The sequence below is a fragment of the Doryrhamphus excisus genome, chromosome 10, assembly GCF_030265055.1.
Source record: "Doryrhamphus excisus isolate RoL2022-K1 chromosome 10, RoL_Dexc_1.0, whole genome shotgun sequence".
Lineage (NCBI taxonomy): Eukaryota > Metazoa > Chordata > Actinopteri > Syngnathiformes > Syngnathidae > Doryrhamphus > Doryrhamphus excisus.
The window spans coordinates 21520631-21535519 of record NC_080475.1 but is presented as its reverse complement, the minus strand read 5'-3'; the positions used below and the strand labels follow the sequence as shown (position 1 = coordinate 21535519).

Sequence of the window (14889 nt, the reverse complement as noted above, 5' to 3'; positions counted from 1 at the left end):
TGGTACATCAGTACATCATATCCCAGCATTCTTTGCGCGCATCCGCCCAGGGTTATATATCTTACACACATATATATATGTTCATCTATAAGAAAAGCTGGACTTGATGGATCTCAGAAGGGGTGGGGTTGTCCCCACTCCTGTCCAGAAGGTGGCGCTACCGCACACCAAAAAGCTGCCTGCCAGCCGCCAGAAAGAGAAGAAGAACACCGTGTTGCCTTTACGGGACGCAACCAGAGTGTTAATGGTGTCGCTTACAGCTCCACTCGGCCTCCTAACATTTTAAGAGTCACCTTGAGCAGTCCGCCGTCACTCGGGCCGTAATCATGGCCGGACGGCTCCCCGTGACCGCCGTGCTGGCCACGCTTGGGGCTCGAACAGTAGCACCGCCGTCGGCATGCGGTCGCAAGGTTCCCCTCATGTTCGGCCGATTTAGCAGCGGAGGTGCCAGCAAGGGACGGATGGAGAAGGATGCTGTGCGCAAACAGTTCCACCGAGAAGAAGATGAAGGCTTCATGATGGAGGACGTGGGGGACCAGCTGGAGACATTGCTGGCGTGAGTGTTCTCCAAACATCTGATGCGTCTACAAGTGTGGTTTCATTCCTTATGGTTGCTCAGACAGAGGAAGAAGACCCGGAAGACTATCAAGTACCACATGATCAAGAGGAAGATGATGCCTTCAGGGGCTCCGGAGAGGAAGCTGACCTGGCTAGCAATTGAGCAGATAAGGTGAAGAGTTGAGGAGTTTTGACCCCCCCCCCCCCCCCAGTTAAACGGGTTCAGTGTCGTTCCAGATATCTCGGACAGGAGCAGCCGGGCGAGTGGTCGGTCCAGCGTCTGGCTGAAGGCTTCTCCGTCTCCCCCGATGTGATTGTCAGAGTGCTGAAGAGCAGGTTCAGCCCAGACCCAGACAGGAAAACCCAGCAGGATGCTCGGGTTGTGTTGCCTTCAGGGTCCGGGGGAGAGAAGAGCGGAACGAAGAGGCACGGAGGCCGCTCAGCAGCCGTGCTCCCCCCAGGAGATCCAAACAATGGTCTGGTTCCCGTGGCTGCCCATACGCTACGTGGAGACACGAGCCCGGACTCCAAGTCCTTGGCTGTAGCTTCTTCAGCTGTCGCAGGTCCGACCGCTGGCTGGACGTCTGGAAAGACCAAAGACCCCCCAGGTAGGACGCCGGCCGGAGACGACACTCGGTCCAACAAGAGCAACCCGGAAGAGGAGGACGGGTGCTGGCGTGGTCGGGTGTTGTCCGAGGAAGAGATGGAGCAGTGGAAGACGGACAAGCCTCCGCCTGTGGTGCAAGTTGGGAAGGATTTCTTCGATGGCGAGGGCGGTTTCTTGTACAGAATATGAACACTGGTAGGGGGCGTGGTCTTGTGATGACAACATTTTGTTGAGTCGTGGCAAATAAACACCTGCTTTGAACATAAATAGTGTCCTGTACGCAACTCCTGATTGGATTGGATGAGATGAGATTGTCGGATGAGCCAACAGGACGAGTTGGGATCGTACGGATGAATGGAAAGCAAGGAGTCTAGCGTGAAGACGGGAACGGGGTGTTCGTGCTCCATTTTGGCCACCCCAATGAAACGTCTGCGGCGCCCCACTGACGGCATAAATTCAGCAGGTTCATCTGGGTTGGAATATTGCAAAGATCCGTTGCCTGCATGTCCGAAGCGCATTTGAAATGATATGTGTATGATTTGCTGTGTACCCAAAAACCAAAACTAATTGGATTTATTGAAGACGGTAAGATTTAGCTCAAATATCATCAACCAAGTGCTACAAAATAAATGTCAGTTTAAATATCAAATATAAAAACTTCATTCACATTCGATTTTTTACAAGAAAAAGGCAGGAGCCACAAGCAGAGAAACAGGATCATTTATTGATAAATCCAAGGAAAAGCAGCAGACGGGAAGATGGAAGCCTGCATACTGTATCTACAACACGTAAGCATGTGATGCGTCACATTGTAAGAAAAAGATAGCATGACTTAGTCATGGAATACCAGCTCTCTGCCCTACATCTTTCCATCTCTCCATCTTTCCATCTTTCCATGAGCCCTTTACCAAAGTACCACAATGCTCTCATTCTGAGGCGTGGACACCAACTTGGGGACTACGTGCAGTTCAATGCAAGTTTATATGAAACATCATTTATCCTTCACTGTTCTTACGGAACCATACTCGTCTCCCCCCCCTGGTGGGGGGGGGGGGGCACGCATACCGCCGCAGCACGTTTACTGCACCCTTTGCTAATCCCAAATAGAATTGGCATGACAAACATGGGACAAACAAACTGGGGGCCAAAACCTAAGAGAGTTTTGTTATTGACGTACTTTCTACATCCTACAATATTGTCATGTCATTCTTCCTGTGTGTTTCTAAGACATTTGAAAGTGATGCTATGAAAGTACAGATGTATCCGCTACGACTTGCGCCGTGCAGATTCTATAGCTTTGGTACAAACCAGATGAAATCATTACAGACGACTACGAGTGCTGAGATGACGACGGTACGACAGCCACGTACTTTGGTCAAGTGTGGCGTTGAAGCTTTTAGCAGGTGAAGTTCAGATATTTCTGTGGAGGCTTCATTTATCCAACAGGGCAGCAGGCAAGGTTGCAGATATTAAAGATGTCTTTTACGTGTATCTAAACGTTGAGACACCAGGCTGCTTTTGAAAGCCAAAGCAACAAACAAAGGAACGAGCCACAGACTAGCAGGCCCAAAAGAGTCCCATCCTGGCCACTGGGGGCAGGAAGACAAAGTAGCTGTCTGTTGTAGTGATTGGGGAGAGATTGGGGAGAGATTGGGGAGAGATTGGGGAGAGATTGGGGAGGGTCGTTACCCATCAGTCGCCTGCCAAGCCAATATCACCTTTGATGGGACGCCATACAGACAGAGTGCAGAGAAAGGACGAGTATTTTTCGGAACGCTTGCCAAGTGGAAGCCGAGGCAGGACGGTGATGCTTTGGTCAGGAGTTAGTTTCTCTTGGCCTGACTCAGGTCTTGCATCCATGTAATAATAAATAAACGTCAGCAATTTACACCCAAACATATGGTACGCCCAGGGAGTCGGCATACATTCATTGTGCTTCCAGAAGACGGCAGAGCGACACAGGCCGTCCGTGTGCTAGCTGAGGTCAAAGATCATACGTGATGACAGGAAGTGGCTGGAGACAGGCTGCCGTCAGCAGCTAGGCTAGCTTGCTGCTGAGTGGATTAACAGGCTCTACCTGCTATTCCAACAAGTCCTGGCAGAGAATGGAAATAAAAACATTTAGCCAAAAACAGATGACAAAGATCCTCCTGTCATGTCATGACCACAGTCGCACCTTCAGGTCCTGCCTGAGCAGATGTTTGGCGGTAAGAATTGCATCTCATCTGACCAGTTGACATTGTGATGGATCCTGTCTGTGGCCAGCCCTCATGAACTATTTACCTGCACGTCTCCGCTTGGCAAACACAGCAGCAGCTAACGCTTAGCTCATACGATATCAGGTGGCCAACGATGATCCTCAATCCCTGGGCTAGCATGGCTAATTACAGTATGTAGCTTCAAAAGGCCAGAGAAACAAAGAAAAACCTTTAAGATGGGCCATTTCAGGCCCCAGCTCCTTTGCTTTTCCTCCCGGCACTGGGCATATTGTAGAAATGTATTATTATTAGATATTACACTGGGCATATTGGGCATATTGTAGAAATGTATTATTATTAGATATTACACTGGGCATATTGGGCATATTGTAGAAATGTATTATTATTAGATATTACACTGGGCATATTGGGCATATTGTAGAAATGTATTATTATTAGATATTACACTGGGCATATTAGGCATATTGTAGAAATGTATTATTATTAGATATTACACTGGGCATATTAGGCATATTGTAGAAATGTATTATTATTAGATATTACACTGGGCATATTGGGCATATTGTAGAAATGTATTATTATTAGATATTACACTGGGCATATTGGGCATATTGTAGAAATGTATTATTATTAGATATTACACTGGGGATATTGGGCATATTGTAGAAATGTATAATTATTAGATATTACACTAATTTGTCAGCTACAAGGCCAAAGTAAGATCTCGATGTTCTTCACACAGATCAGCATCTATTGACCTCGGTTGGTTGGAACGTCTCCAACATGCCAAATGTATCAACGTGGTCCTCCGCATCTGGGAATCGATGTAAACGTTAGCCTACCTCATCAGAGTCGTCGTGGAAGTCCACCTTTCCATTTCCAGCGTGGTCGCTGTCCAGTGGCTCATCCATGACCTCGGCCGTGTTGTCCTCCACATGTTGCTGCAGCACCGAGTACCTGTGGACCAAGAACCTGGAAAACGTTCAAATGCTGTTAGCTTGCTCCAAACAACTTCAGGACCCCCCCCCCCCCCCCTTCTCAAAGACCTTGTTTGCCCAAAGGGCGCTAGCTTTCCAATGTAGCGCCACCCCCACCAACATACAGGTTATGCTCCGTGTCAGCTAATGATGGGAATGGGAAATGAAAAGTCCAGGGTGTACTCCACCTCGCACCCCAAGTCAGCTGGGATAGGCTCCAGCATACGCGGCATAGAAAATGGATGGATGGATAATGACAATGGTTTATTTGGTCTGACAAAATGTCATAATAATATTAGTTTATTAATATTATTAATATTAGTTGGACAATCAACATTTGAACGTGCACCAGCATTGCTTATTAATCCACTTTCTATGCCGCTTTGCACGCTCTATGCACGCTGGAGGGATTATGTCTCACAGCTGGCCTGGGAACGCCTTGGTGTCCTCCCGGTGGAGCTGGAGGAGGTGGCCGGGGACCGGGAAGTCTGGGCTTCCCTACTGAGACTGCTGCCCCCGCGACCCGGACCCGGATAAGCGGAGGAAAATGGATGGATGGATGGATGGATGGATGGATGGGTTAACCAACCAAACTAGCCAGCAAAGGGTAACCAAAACAACCTACAGAAACTACAGCATGCGCTGGTGGAGAGGAAAGATCTAACCTGCCACCACAGACGTATTTCTTGACGAAGACAACTCCAGCGACAGCGCTCAGTAGCATGATGATGACAACTGTTGCCACAATGGCTCCAGATCTGGAGGAGTGGCCTTCTCCCTGTAAAAACCATATATGAGGTAGGGAACTGAATCCCAAAAGGTCACGACGGACGCAGGCGGCGGTGCTGACCTGGAGTTCATGGCCCAGCAGGTCACTCACACACCTCTTACTGAGGTCAATCTCTTTCCGTTCAGGAGTCTGTCCTCCCTCACACTTGTCTCCGGGGATCCTCCTGTAGCTGGACAAGGAAAAGCACGTGTGACGTCAGGATCATGTGGGGCCATCAGAAGAGAAGAAGCGCTGATTGGGTAAGCAATGCAGTCTGTTGTACTGCATTTATCTATCATTTGTTACATTTATTATTTCAGATTGAAAAGTCTTGTGTTCCTGGTAGCCCTTGGTAGCCCTTGGTAGCCCTTGGTAGCCCTTGGTAGCCCTGGTTGCTTGTTCATTTCACGTTCCTCTGCTTTGAAATGTACTTATGAAAACCTATCAGCATAACCTGACCCTGACGCGGTCCAACGTCCGGGGGGCTAAAATATGAAGATTACCCATGAGTCAGCAGTTGCTCCTCCTTGCCATGCAGACAGAACTCCAGCACTTTGCCTTTCAGATCTGGCTCTTCCAGGCACTCGGAGCTGTTCTCCTTGCGGTAATATCCAAAGTCACTGCAGTCAGCCACGTGGCATCAGGAAGGTGAAGACAGAAGATGAGGAGAAGATGAGGACTTTGAAGGATTTGTGAGAGAGGTTGTCACCTGGTAGAATCAAGTTTATCTAAACTTTGCTTCTGTTGCCTTTTTTGTTTGTTTTCACATGCGCCTCGTCGGCGCTATACTGAGCTGTTAGCTTGTTGCTCCGTGGAGGACAGCTGGGATTGATCCAGTCTCAAGATCAAGACTTGCATGCCGATATCAATGGCAGGAAAACAGATGGAGAGCTGATCCCAGACCAGATTGCTCTGATACGACCGTCAGCGGTTATTCTAATGATGGTAAAATAAACGTGCAGACATCTATCAGATGATGAAGTCATACCACAGGAAGTCATCCAGTGTGCACGGGCAAGGCGTTGGTTGAGTGGTGATGGTATAATCTCGGCCATTCCAGCAAACGGAGTCCTTCCTGAGACGCAGATATTTTTCTTTATAGCCCAGCATGCAGCCATCCTTGGGGTTGCTGATGTCATCAGAGTGGGCCAACCACTGAACATAATCACGGTCCACGCCTGATCAAAAAGACTTTGCTTCATTATAATGCTGGATTATAAACCAGCAGCATTGGAAATGGAATTCCACCCACTCACAGTCTCTGGTGAGGAGATCCCTGAAGTCAATGGTGATGGAGATCCAGTACTGGCTGAGCAAGCTGTCTCTGTACCCCCAGATGCTGACATTCATAGAGCGGGCCCCTGGCTCTGATGCAAGCCCTGTAAAGTAGATGGGCTCCTGGGTGAAGGTATATGGATGCCAGCACTGCCCTTCGTCGGTGGAAAACCTGGAAGATCAGCAGAGGGTGTCCAGGTTGGGAACTGAGGCCAACTCATGGATTGCAGAGCGCCTCGCTGGGTGACCAATGACAACACGTAGTGGCCAGGCTTCCCAATCTACTGCTCAACTCCAAAGACACATTTGGGAAAAGGGACTTTCAGGATTCATTCATTTTCAGGATTTTGGGATGGGGGAGAACATGCAAACTCCACACAGAGATGGCCGAGGGTGGAATCGAACTGGGGTTTCTTAGCTGCGAGGCCTGCATACTAACGCCGTGCAGCCTACCTTTCAGGATGTTGAAGCTAATTTATGGCAAATTTGTATTTAAAATGTGTTTTCATGTGCGGCGTAGCTTGGTGTCTATGTAGCGCTCACATGAGCCTGATAAGGGGCATAGAAAGTGGAAGCATGCCGACTTTAACGTAAGAAAAGGCAGTAAAACGCTCTTGTAGCAAGTAAAAAGGACCAGGACAAATGATCGGTTCCAACTAAAGGCCCGCTCCGCTATCCACTACCTACTTGACTTTGTCTATCGGTTCATTGGGACTGTGCTCCACAGCCACCAGCAGGCCCCCCGAGTCCAGAATAGCATAATGATGGGGTCCGTCGAGAGCTTGTATCCAGGTGTAGCCTCCATCATCAGACACGTATACATCAGGGTTCATCACTGATATCGAACCACCGACGCTTCCTGAAAAGATGCACAAAATGATCAGATATCAACATGTTCCATGTTCCTTCCTCGTTACTGCGATATTATTCGTATTACTAGCGAGGAACTCAAACAGCACGTTCGATGTTCCTTCCTTGTTACTTTAGCCCGATATTATTCATATTATTAGCCAGGAACTCAAACAACACGTTCGATGTTCCTTCCTTGTTACTTTAGCCCGATATTATTCATATTATTAGCCAGGAACTCAAACAACACGTTCGATGTTCCTTCCTTGTTACTTTAGCCCAATATTATTCATATTATTAGCCAGGAACTCAAACAGCACGTTCGATGTTCCTTCCTGTTCCTGGCACAGTAGCTAAAACCATAAACATATGGAGATGTTTCATAATTACCGTGAGCTAATATGAGGCCCACGGCGTTCGGTTCGCTCAGTGGCAGCATGGGGACGTTGAGCCTCATGGCAATGCTGTAGGCAGCATGGATATGGAGATTGCACTGTCAAAACAAACAATGTTAGAGCCTACATTCAAGCTAACGCTTCTTCCTTGTTCCTTTGCTCGCCTCTTCTGGGTCTTTAGCTGTAGCATCACACTTGCTGTTTGCAGGTTTCTGAATAGGAGACCACTCCCCTCCTTGGTCGTAGGACACCACGGACTGCACGGAGTTATCTGGAACGACACAACAGCCTTTCCAGTACGTGCACGCTCGGCCAACGCTCCTCCTATGGAAGCATCATGCACGCACTACGCAAATATGGATTCAAATCATGACAAAACATATGAAAACGTAGAAATGAAACAATTATTACTGACTGTATCTTTAATAGATGATTACAGGAGTCAGGAATATTTCGGGTCAGACAGGAGAGACAAACTAAGATATCACACGGCAGCTAATGAAACATTGGGCCCACACCCTGCCCCCGACACGAGTGTCCCAGGTGACACGGCTATAGAGAGCTGTGGTCAGGCCTTCATGCAAGCACGGGTACCTTCAGCCAAGACGCTGGTGATGAAAACTCCTCGCAGGGAGGTGACGTTAGTGAAGTCGGTGTCACCTCCTGTGGTGGTGTAAAGGTGGCGTTCTAATGACCTGGAGTAAACGGTGCCTCTGTCATCGGACACGTAAATGGTGCCGCAGCCAGTATCTGGGAGGGAAAAGACAAATGGGATCGTGATAAGGAAGCCAAGAATTCCTTGTAGCGTCTACATTGGGAAAAGTACTGCGGGAAGGTAGAAGCATAGCAGCCACGTGCGGCCTGGGAAGCCCTAGTGGTTAGTGCGCAGGCCTCACAGCTAGGAGACCAGGGTTCAATCCCACCCTCGGCCATCTCTGTGTGGAGTTTGCATGTTCTCCCCGTGCATGCGTGGCTTTACTCATCTACTCCGGTTTCCTCCCACATTCCAAAAACATGCTAGGTTAATTGGCCACTCCAAATTGTCTATAGGTATGAATGTGAGTGTGATGTATTATGTATTTATTGATTGTATTGTTATTCCATTACTGATCTCTACCATTGGGTGTACGCAGACATCTGGCATCCCTAGCGCTCATGCCAAATCCAGGCCGGTTAGTCAGTGCCGTCGGTGTATTTGTCAAGATAAATCACAAGAGGAGCCTTCACAAGCATACATAATCAATAACTAGAAAATGACCTGACCTAATGGAACGCAAAGTTCCGTTCTGGCTGGAAATAAGACCACACAGACATCGGAAGTATGTCCCGGTATAAAAAGGGAGCCGCAGTGTGGACCGACCTCCTGGATCATCCACATGCATGAAGACCATTTCATCACTTGCTGCAAGGATGGAATAGAACTGCTCGTGACCAACGGCGGGCAGTTGAGCCATATTCCAAGTTTCTCCCTGGTCCACTGACACGTGGATCCTCCTCTCAGTGCCCTGCAGAGGAACAAAAAAACAGTCAAACGGTCAATAGCGTCATTTTAGCAGACCTGAGTTCTTTCTTGCACATGCCAAGTATTCATTTGAAGGTACTTTAGACTCACCTTGCCCGTCATTACAGAAGCAAAGAGGAAACGCCCGCCCAGGCCGAAGGAGTAGATTTTTGTGGCGACAGTTGTGATGCTTTTCCCAAAATCAGTTGTTCTCCTAAGCTCCAGCACTCCCCGATCATCTCAATAACACAAAAGGGCAAATTAGGAATGGAGATTTGTGCTGCAATGCAATGCTAACATCAACAGTGGTTGTTGGTAACTCAAGATGGAAAGGATGAAACACTTACTGCAGGATCCATTGCGATTGCTTGAAAAGAAGATGGTATTTTTCCTCTCCCTGGAATTATAGTCACATGATGGAGTATTTCAGAGAGGAGGGTTGCTCGCAATACAAGATACGCAACATACCAAAACAAAGGTGAACCTACACAGGAATGGCCGGCCTACCAAAATGACCCCAACAGCACAGTGACGACGCATCTAAGAGCTGGCCACAAAAGTCGGCCTCACTCGCCTCAGTTAAGGTCAGAGTTCATGACGCCACCATTAGCAAGAAACCAGGCTTTCTGCCTGGTTTCAAGCTGCATGGAAGAGTTCCAGGACCAAAAGCAACCATGCTGATGACCCCCAAAGGCCTCTGGGAAAATACTCTGGTCTGATGAGACAAAATCTGAATGTTTTATTTCAGAAGGCGCATTAAAATGCCTACCTGGCAACCAAGTCTAAGACTAAGGTTACTCAGGAGGTACACAAGGAAGTTCCTTGTAACCAACACGCCTGCTGTAAAGTCAGCCAAGCAGGTTTACTGTGGAGGTGCAGCAATAAAAGTCCCAGGAGAATCCTTGTCGACGTGTTCGCCTTTGTCTGTGCCAGTATTAGTGTACTAGAGAGTACTGGAGTGGAAATACCACGTACGACATACATAAAGAGTCCACAGTAATCAGCTCCATGACGTGGACCCATGTTGGTAACGTTTACTGTCATAGCTGACTTCCAGCAAACGAAGCCAATATGCTGCTTTTACCACAACAGGAACAACATGCTGGCATCCACAAGTCACCTTTTCTATTTCTAGTCTTCCACCTGAATGGAAAACAGGTTTATCCGCCTCTGCTGGGCGCCGGCCTTCTGACGCCAGATGCAGCCGACTGCCCTCCCCAGGAGAGGAGATAACATACCAGCGTGCACAACGTTTCCAGCACGCCGTAAACGCTCGCTCGCCACAGGTCACGGTCGTCACGCATCATCCGGAGTCCGACACAGGGCTGCACACGACCAACGTTCCTCCTGCACTGAAAGTGCTACATCGTGTCCGGATGCTCCCAAATCCGTACTGAGGCGGTACTCATCCCCAAATGTTGCCCACACTTGCGAGTACAGCGGGGGGGGCGAGGATCACATCACAAGCCTCAAACTCCCCACACCCTGCCACGTGCTCGCCCCAATCTAAAGCTTTCAAAGCCCCCGCCCCCCCACCCGGTGAGGCCAGTTTTGCAGGGTCCAAACTTCTACCACTGTCACAAAGACAGGAAGTCCCCCACGCGGCAGACATGCTTGTTCTGGATGTTGCAGCGGGGGCGGAGCTGATCGGCGTTTGAAGGCATGTATCGGCCGATATCAATACCGTCCTTTTTCACTGATATCGGCCGATACGATGGGAGCATCCCTACTTCTCTCTCTTGTGCAAAGAAAATACTATATTTGATTGTAAGAATGCGGAGGGAATACGGACGAACACGCAGGCGTATTAGCTGAGTGCGTCTCTCTGGTCTCTCACCATTTCACCAGACACACCATGTCATGGATCTTCTTCCAGTTAGAGCCAAAATCTTCAGTCAGCCACAGCTCATCCTGAGGAAAAGATGGTAATTGGTTCAACAGGTCAGAGTTCAGCCAGTTGCATCACACAGTTCCTTTCACGTAGAACAGCGCTGACCACCATGGCAGTCTTAATGGCTGCACCCATGTCAACACTTGGATAATAATTGACAGCTTTGCAGCAATGAAAAAGCCAAGTGGAAGGCCCTTGAGCCCAGTGTTGGCTTTTGAAAGAGGCTAAGGAACCAATGTCAAAGGATTGAACTACTAGCTGTAATTGCTAGCTGTTGTTTAGCCAAGACACCAAAGAAATGAGCTAGCCTATTGCAGATAAAACATTACTCTACAGATACTTTGGAAAAGCCCCAAACGGGGTTCCAGCCCAAGGGGATGTTGCTCGCACAGAGTATTGACACCGAGACCCATTGGGACATGTTGTCAGAATACAAGCTGCACACTGACTACTCTAAAGTGCAACCATATCTCATTGATTCATTCAGTACTGTCCCTTGAGAAGATATACCCCAGGAGTGGTGAAATGTCACCAATGTACTGACGTTGGACAAATCAGAGCTAGTCGGACGTTGTTTTGAGGCGATGACATCAGTCAGAATTGAAATATCAGTATTTGTCAACCAAAGCAATGTTTGAGCTTGGAAACACAATATTTGTATTTGGAATATTATCATCATACACCTTCATTCCCAACTTACCTTGTAGCTAAGTCCCAGCAGCACGTTGGAATTCTCGGGATTGTAGGTGATGGCTCTGAGGAGGTTGAAGGGCAGTTCTTGGTGGGTGAAAGTCTTCCCAAAGTCGTTAGAGACAAATATGCGTGACCTGTGACCCCCAGACACCTCGCCTGTCAAGATCACCTACAAGGACAAAACCCAGACTGATGAAAGCGGTGAGAGGTTCCTACCAAGGTTTCTGGAAACTTCTCTTACTTTCCCAGAATTGTCAGGGCCAATAGCAATGCCAAACTCCGACCTGATGAAGGTGTTGTTGATGAGGTCCGTGACGTCCAAGAAGGTCTTGCCATAGTCCTCACTGGCATACGTGAAGCTGCAGTCACATCTCATGCAAATTCCAGGCCTCGTGGTTTGACTTACCTCCTGTAGAGTTTTGACTGTCCAAGTCTTATCATGAAGAAGGGAACCTGAAACGTCGTTAAAGCCAGCATGACCTGCGGAAACAAAGATGCACGTTCGCCATGCAGTAATTATTCTGAAAGTCAAAAGCTGGTGTAAGTGACACGAGTGAGGAACACTGACCCCGGTCCCATCTCCAAGCCAGGCCAGTGACACGGATCCACTGAGGTCTTTGAAGGTATACTAAACACACACAGAGGAGGGTGTTATTCCGACCGCTGGTCATTTAGGAGACAAAGACTTCAGACTCCAGATCAGCCTTTGATACTGACAGCTACAAAATACTCCTCAACTCAAAACTAATAACTGCCACGCTGCCAGTCACAAGGTCTCCTCCTTGTGGCCATTTTCAGGAGCAGATAGGAGCACAAGGAACGTAGCAGCACATTGTCTACTGTATTGGCAAAAAGGTCAAAGTGCAGAACGGCTCTGTATACCAAAGTTATGGTTGAGCGGACAGCTGCATTCCCGAAGGCAACATGTTGGTGATGTGGAGTGTGGAAGAGCTCATATTGTGCTAATGACAACATAATAATATGTAATACACATAGTAATACACACACGTCCTGCATGCACTTGGGAAGTGTAATAGAATGCTGAAAACGGACACGTCAAGGTGACAGCTACACCTGGTACACCTGGTACACCTGGTACACCTGGTACACCTGGTACACCTGGTACACCTGGTACACTTGGTACACCTGGTACACTTGGTACACTTGGTACACCTGGTACACCTGGTACACTTGGTACAACTGGTACACCTAGTACACCTGGTACACCTGGTACACCTGGTACACTTGGTACACTTGGTACACCTCGTACACCTGGTACACTTGGTACACTTGGTACACCTGGTACACCTGGTACACTTGGTACACCTGGTACACCTGGTACACCTGGTACCACTGGTAACGGTCGCAGCGGTGACTTACATGGTGGGTGTTGTTGTCCAACTTGGATCCATATCCTTGGAGAGCGTCACAGGAGGCATCCCCGGAGGCGCTCCGCCGGCTTGCGGCGTGGAGGTGCGAAGAAGCCGGCAGAGACCGCTTAGTGATTTTGGCAGCTCGGTTTGAATGCCGAGCAAAAGCTGCCTGTCCGGACGGTTTGGATCTCAAAGGGAAATCTGACCCGGCTGTCAGAGTTAAGAAGCATAAGAGCAAGATGCCAAAGATGCCAAAGATGCCAGGCTGCGAAGGTCCCATGGCCGCCGCGGACGTCACTGGACAATGGAAGTAGTCAATGTAAAACAGAAAGAAAAAGTCTTTGTTTATTCAAGTCCGTTGAAGGTCGCTTCGCTCGAAAACTGTCCTGCTGACAACGTTAATTTCAGCGTTTGAAAACATGAAGAGACCTCACAATCCAGGACTGCCTCCCCGCGCAGCGGTGAAATAATGTCGAAAATATTTCGTAAAATATCAAATTCACGATGGGAGCTCCACGCCAATTAGCAGGGTTGTCAACACCTAGCCAGCCTGATACACTGTACCAGCAGGCAAATTGTGCCTTTGTGGCTATGACACCAAGCACCCACCAGCAATAATCCGATTGGCTGAATTTACCTGTGGGTCCACCTACTCCTGAATTTGATTGGTTAGATTTTGGACGGGTGGCGCCGCTACAGTAGTAAAACCTGCTGTCTGGCGACTATCGTGGTAGGTTGAGCAAAACTATCATGTACACTAAATCAATACAGTACATGGGAATTTACATTTTCTAAGAGACGAAGATTCTTTTTCTAAAAACAACTGATTTGCACGACTTGTGATATCTTACTACTTTATCATCCCATGACAATTATTTATTTCATAAATGATGGAGTCAAATGTTCGTCCATAGTACGATTGTCTTGTCTTAGGCATCAGCTGCTCAAATATAGAAGTACTGATTCAATTACTAAAGTTACATTTACTTCATAAAATACTGCACGCATGTCTCCAAATGCAATTAGGTCATGATTGCTATTTGTTCATTTGCAGTGGCAATGGGAAGTATTGTTTGTATCATTGAATTGGTGTAATGGGACAGTGGTTGCTCCGTGTAAGCTCATTACTGTGGGTCATGTGTTGGGGGCCAAATACTTCATATCCTCAGTTGCTCTGATGGCAACTGCAGATCAGAAATAAAATGAATCTTTAAGTGTCTCATATGTCTACGTGTAACGTCTAGAGGGGTGAAAAAGGAAAGTGTTTGTCAGGGAAGGGAGGATCCAGTCATGTGGTCTCTGCTGAGTTATTTGGTTATGCTCCTGTTTACCCTCTCAGGCGGCAAACCAGTCTAACATGTTCTCATTACGCAGCAACAAAAGCTATTTCTCCATGGTTGCTCAACAAAAAAGTGGTGTGACAAGTCAGCAACCATTGAAGTCTCTGGCAAACTATTGTGTTGTATACCCTTCACACCCTCCACAAGTGGACTGGACCGCCGTGTTGGGACCCTTCCTTTGACCAAGCAGTCAACTATTGAGTGGTGGCAAACAAAGCCACTCTTATTCCTCCGAGATACGTTACCGTGCAGGCTGCGCCTTTCAACAAAGAAGCCAAACTTTCTTGTTTGGCTGCACAGGGCAAACATGGAGGATGGGGCTGCTTGGATCCCACTTTGTTTGCCAAGCTCAAAAGAGACTTGCTTTGACCCAAACCTAAATAGAATAGTATAGTTATAGTTTATAGTATAGCAATAAAATGACAGCGGAAGGGACTGTCAC

The 14889-nt window shown here is 47.9% G+C and overlaps 2 protein-coding genes across 3 annotated transcripts; one reads left to right on the top strand and one right to left on the bottom strand.

Moving 5' to 3' along the window:
• Positions 1-118: 118 nt before the first annotated feature.
• On the top strand, positions 119-1674 carry LOC131137510 (neugrin-like). Its single transcript, XM_058085558.1, has 3 exons — positions 119-556; positions 620-730; positions 796-1674. The coding sequence occupies exons 1-3, from the start codon at positions 327-329 to the stop codon at positions 1352-1354; spliced, it is 900 nt and encodes a 299-aa protein (XP_057941541.1). The 5' UTR covers positions 119-326; the 3' UTR covers positions 1355-1674.
• Positions 1675-1869: 195 nt separating this feature from the next.
• Positions 1870-13861, bottom strand: LOC131137001 (sortilin-like). Of its 2 annotated transcripts, XM_058084440.1 has the most exons (20): positions 13115-13840; positions 12303-12362; positions 12141-12214; positions 11976-12078; positions 11742-11903; positions 10988-11061; positions 9498-9547; positions 9262-9389; positions 9010-9154; positions 8244-8399; positions 7814-7920; positions 7645-7747; positions 7093-7264; positions 6387-6577; positions 6119-6308; positions 5634-5750; positions 5212-5320; positions 5027-5139; positions 4227-4356; positions 1870-3260 (listed from the first exon to the last, which is right to left on the bottom strand). In XM_058084440.1, the coding sequence occupies exons 1-20, from the start codon at positions 13385-13387 to the stop codon at positions 3246-3248; spliced, it is 2472 nt and encodes an 823-aa protein (XP_057940423.1). In that variant the 5' UTR covers positions 13388-13840; the 3' UTR covers positions 1870-3245. The 2 variants fall into 2 exon arrangements, with proteins under 2 accessions (XP_057940423.1, XP_057940422.1); XM_058084439.1 differs by having other exon boundaries at positions 5027-5320; positions 13115-13861.
• Between the last annotated feature and the right edge of the window lie 1028 nt (positions 13862-14889).

Bases quoted from the DNA above. Each gene is read 5' to 3' on its own strand.
- LOC131137510 (XM_058085558.1), top strand. From the start codon at position 327: ATGGCCGGACGGCTCCCCGTGACCGCCGTGCTGGCCACGCTTGGGGCT. The intron at 557-619 runs GTGAGTGTTCTC...ATGGTTGCTCAG, and splicing joins CAGCTGGAGACATTGCTGGC to ACAGAGGAAGAAGACCCGGA. The intron at 731-795 runs GTGAAGAGTTGA...GTGTCGTTCCAG, and splicing joins CTAGCAATTGAGCAGATAAG to ATATCTCGGACAGGAGCAGC.
- LOC131137001 (XM_058084439.1), bottom strand. From the start codon at position 13,387: ATGGGACCTTCGCAGCCTGGCATCTTTGGCATCTTTGGCATCTTGCTC. The intron at 12,079-12,140 runs GTAAGTCAAACC...CACGTATGCCAG, and splicing joins CAGTCAAAACTCTACAGGAG to TGAGGACTATGGCAAGACCT. The intron at 7,921-8,243 runs GTACCCGTGCTT...GTGTCGTTCCAG, and splicing joins CACCAGCGTCTTGGCTGAAG to ATAACTCCGTGCAGTCCGTG.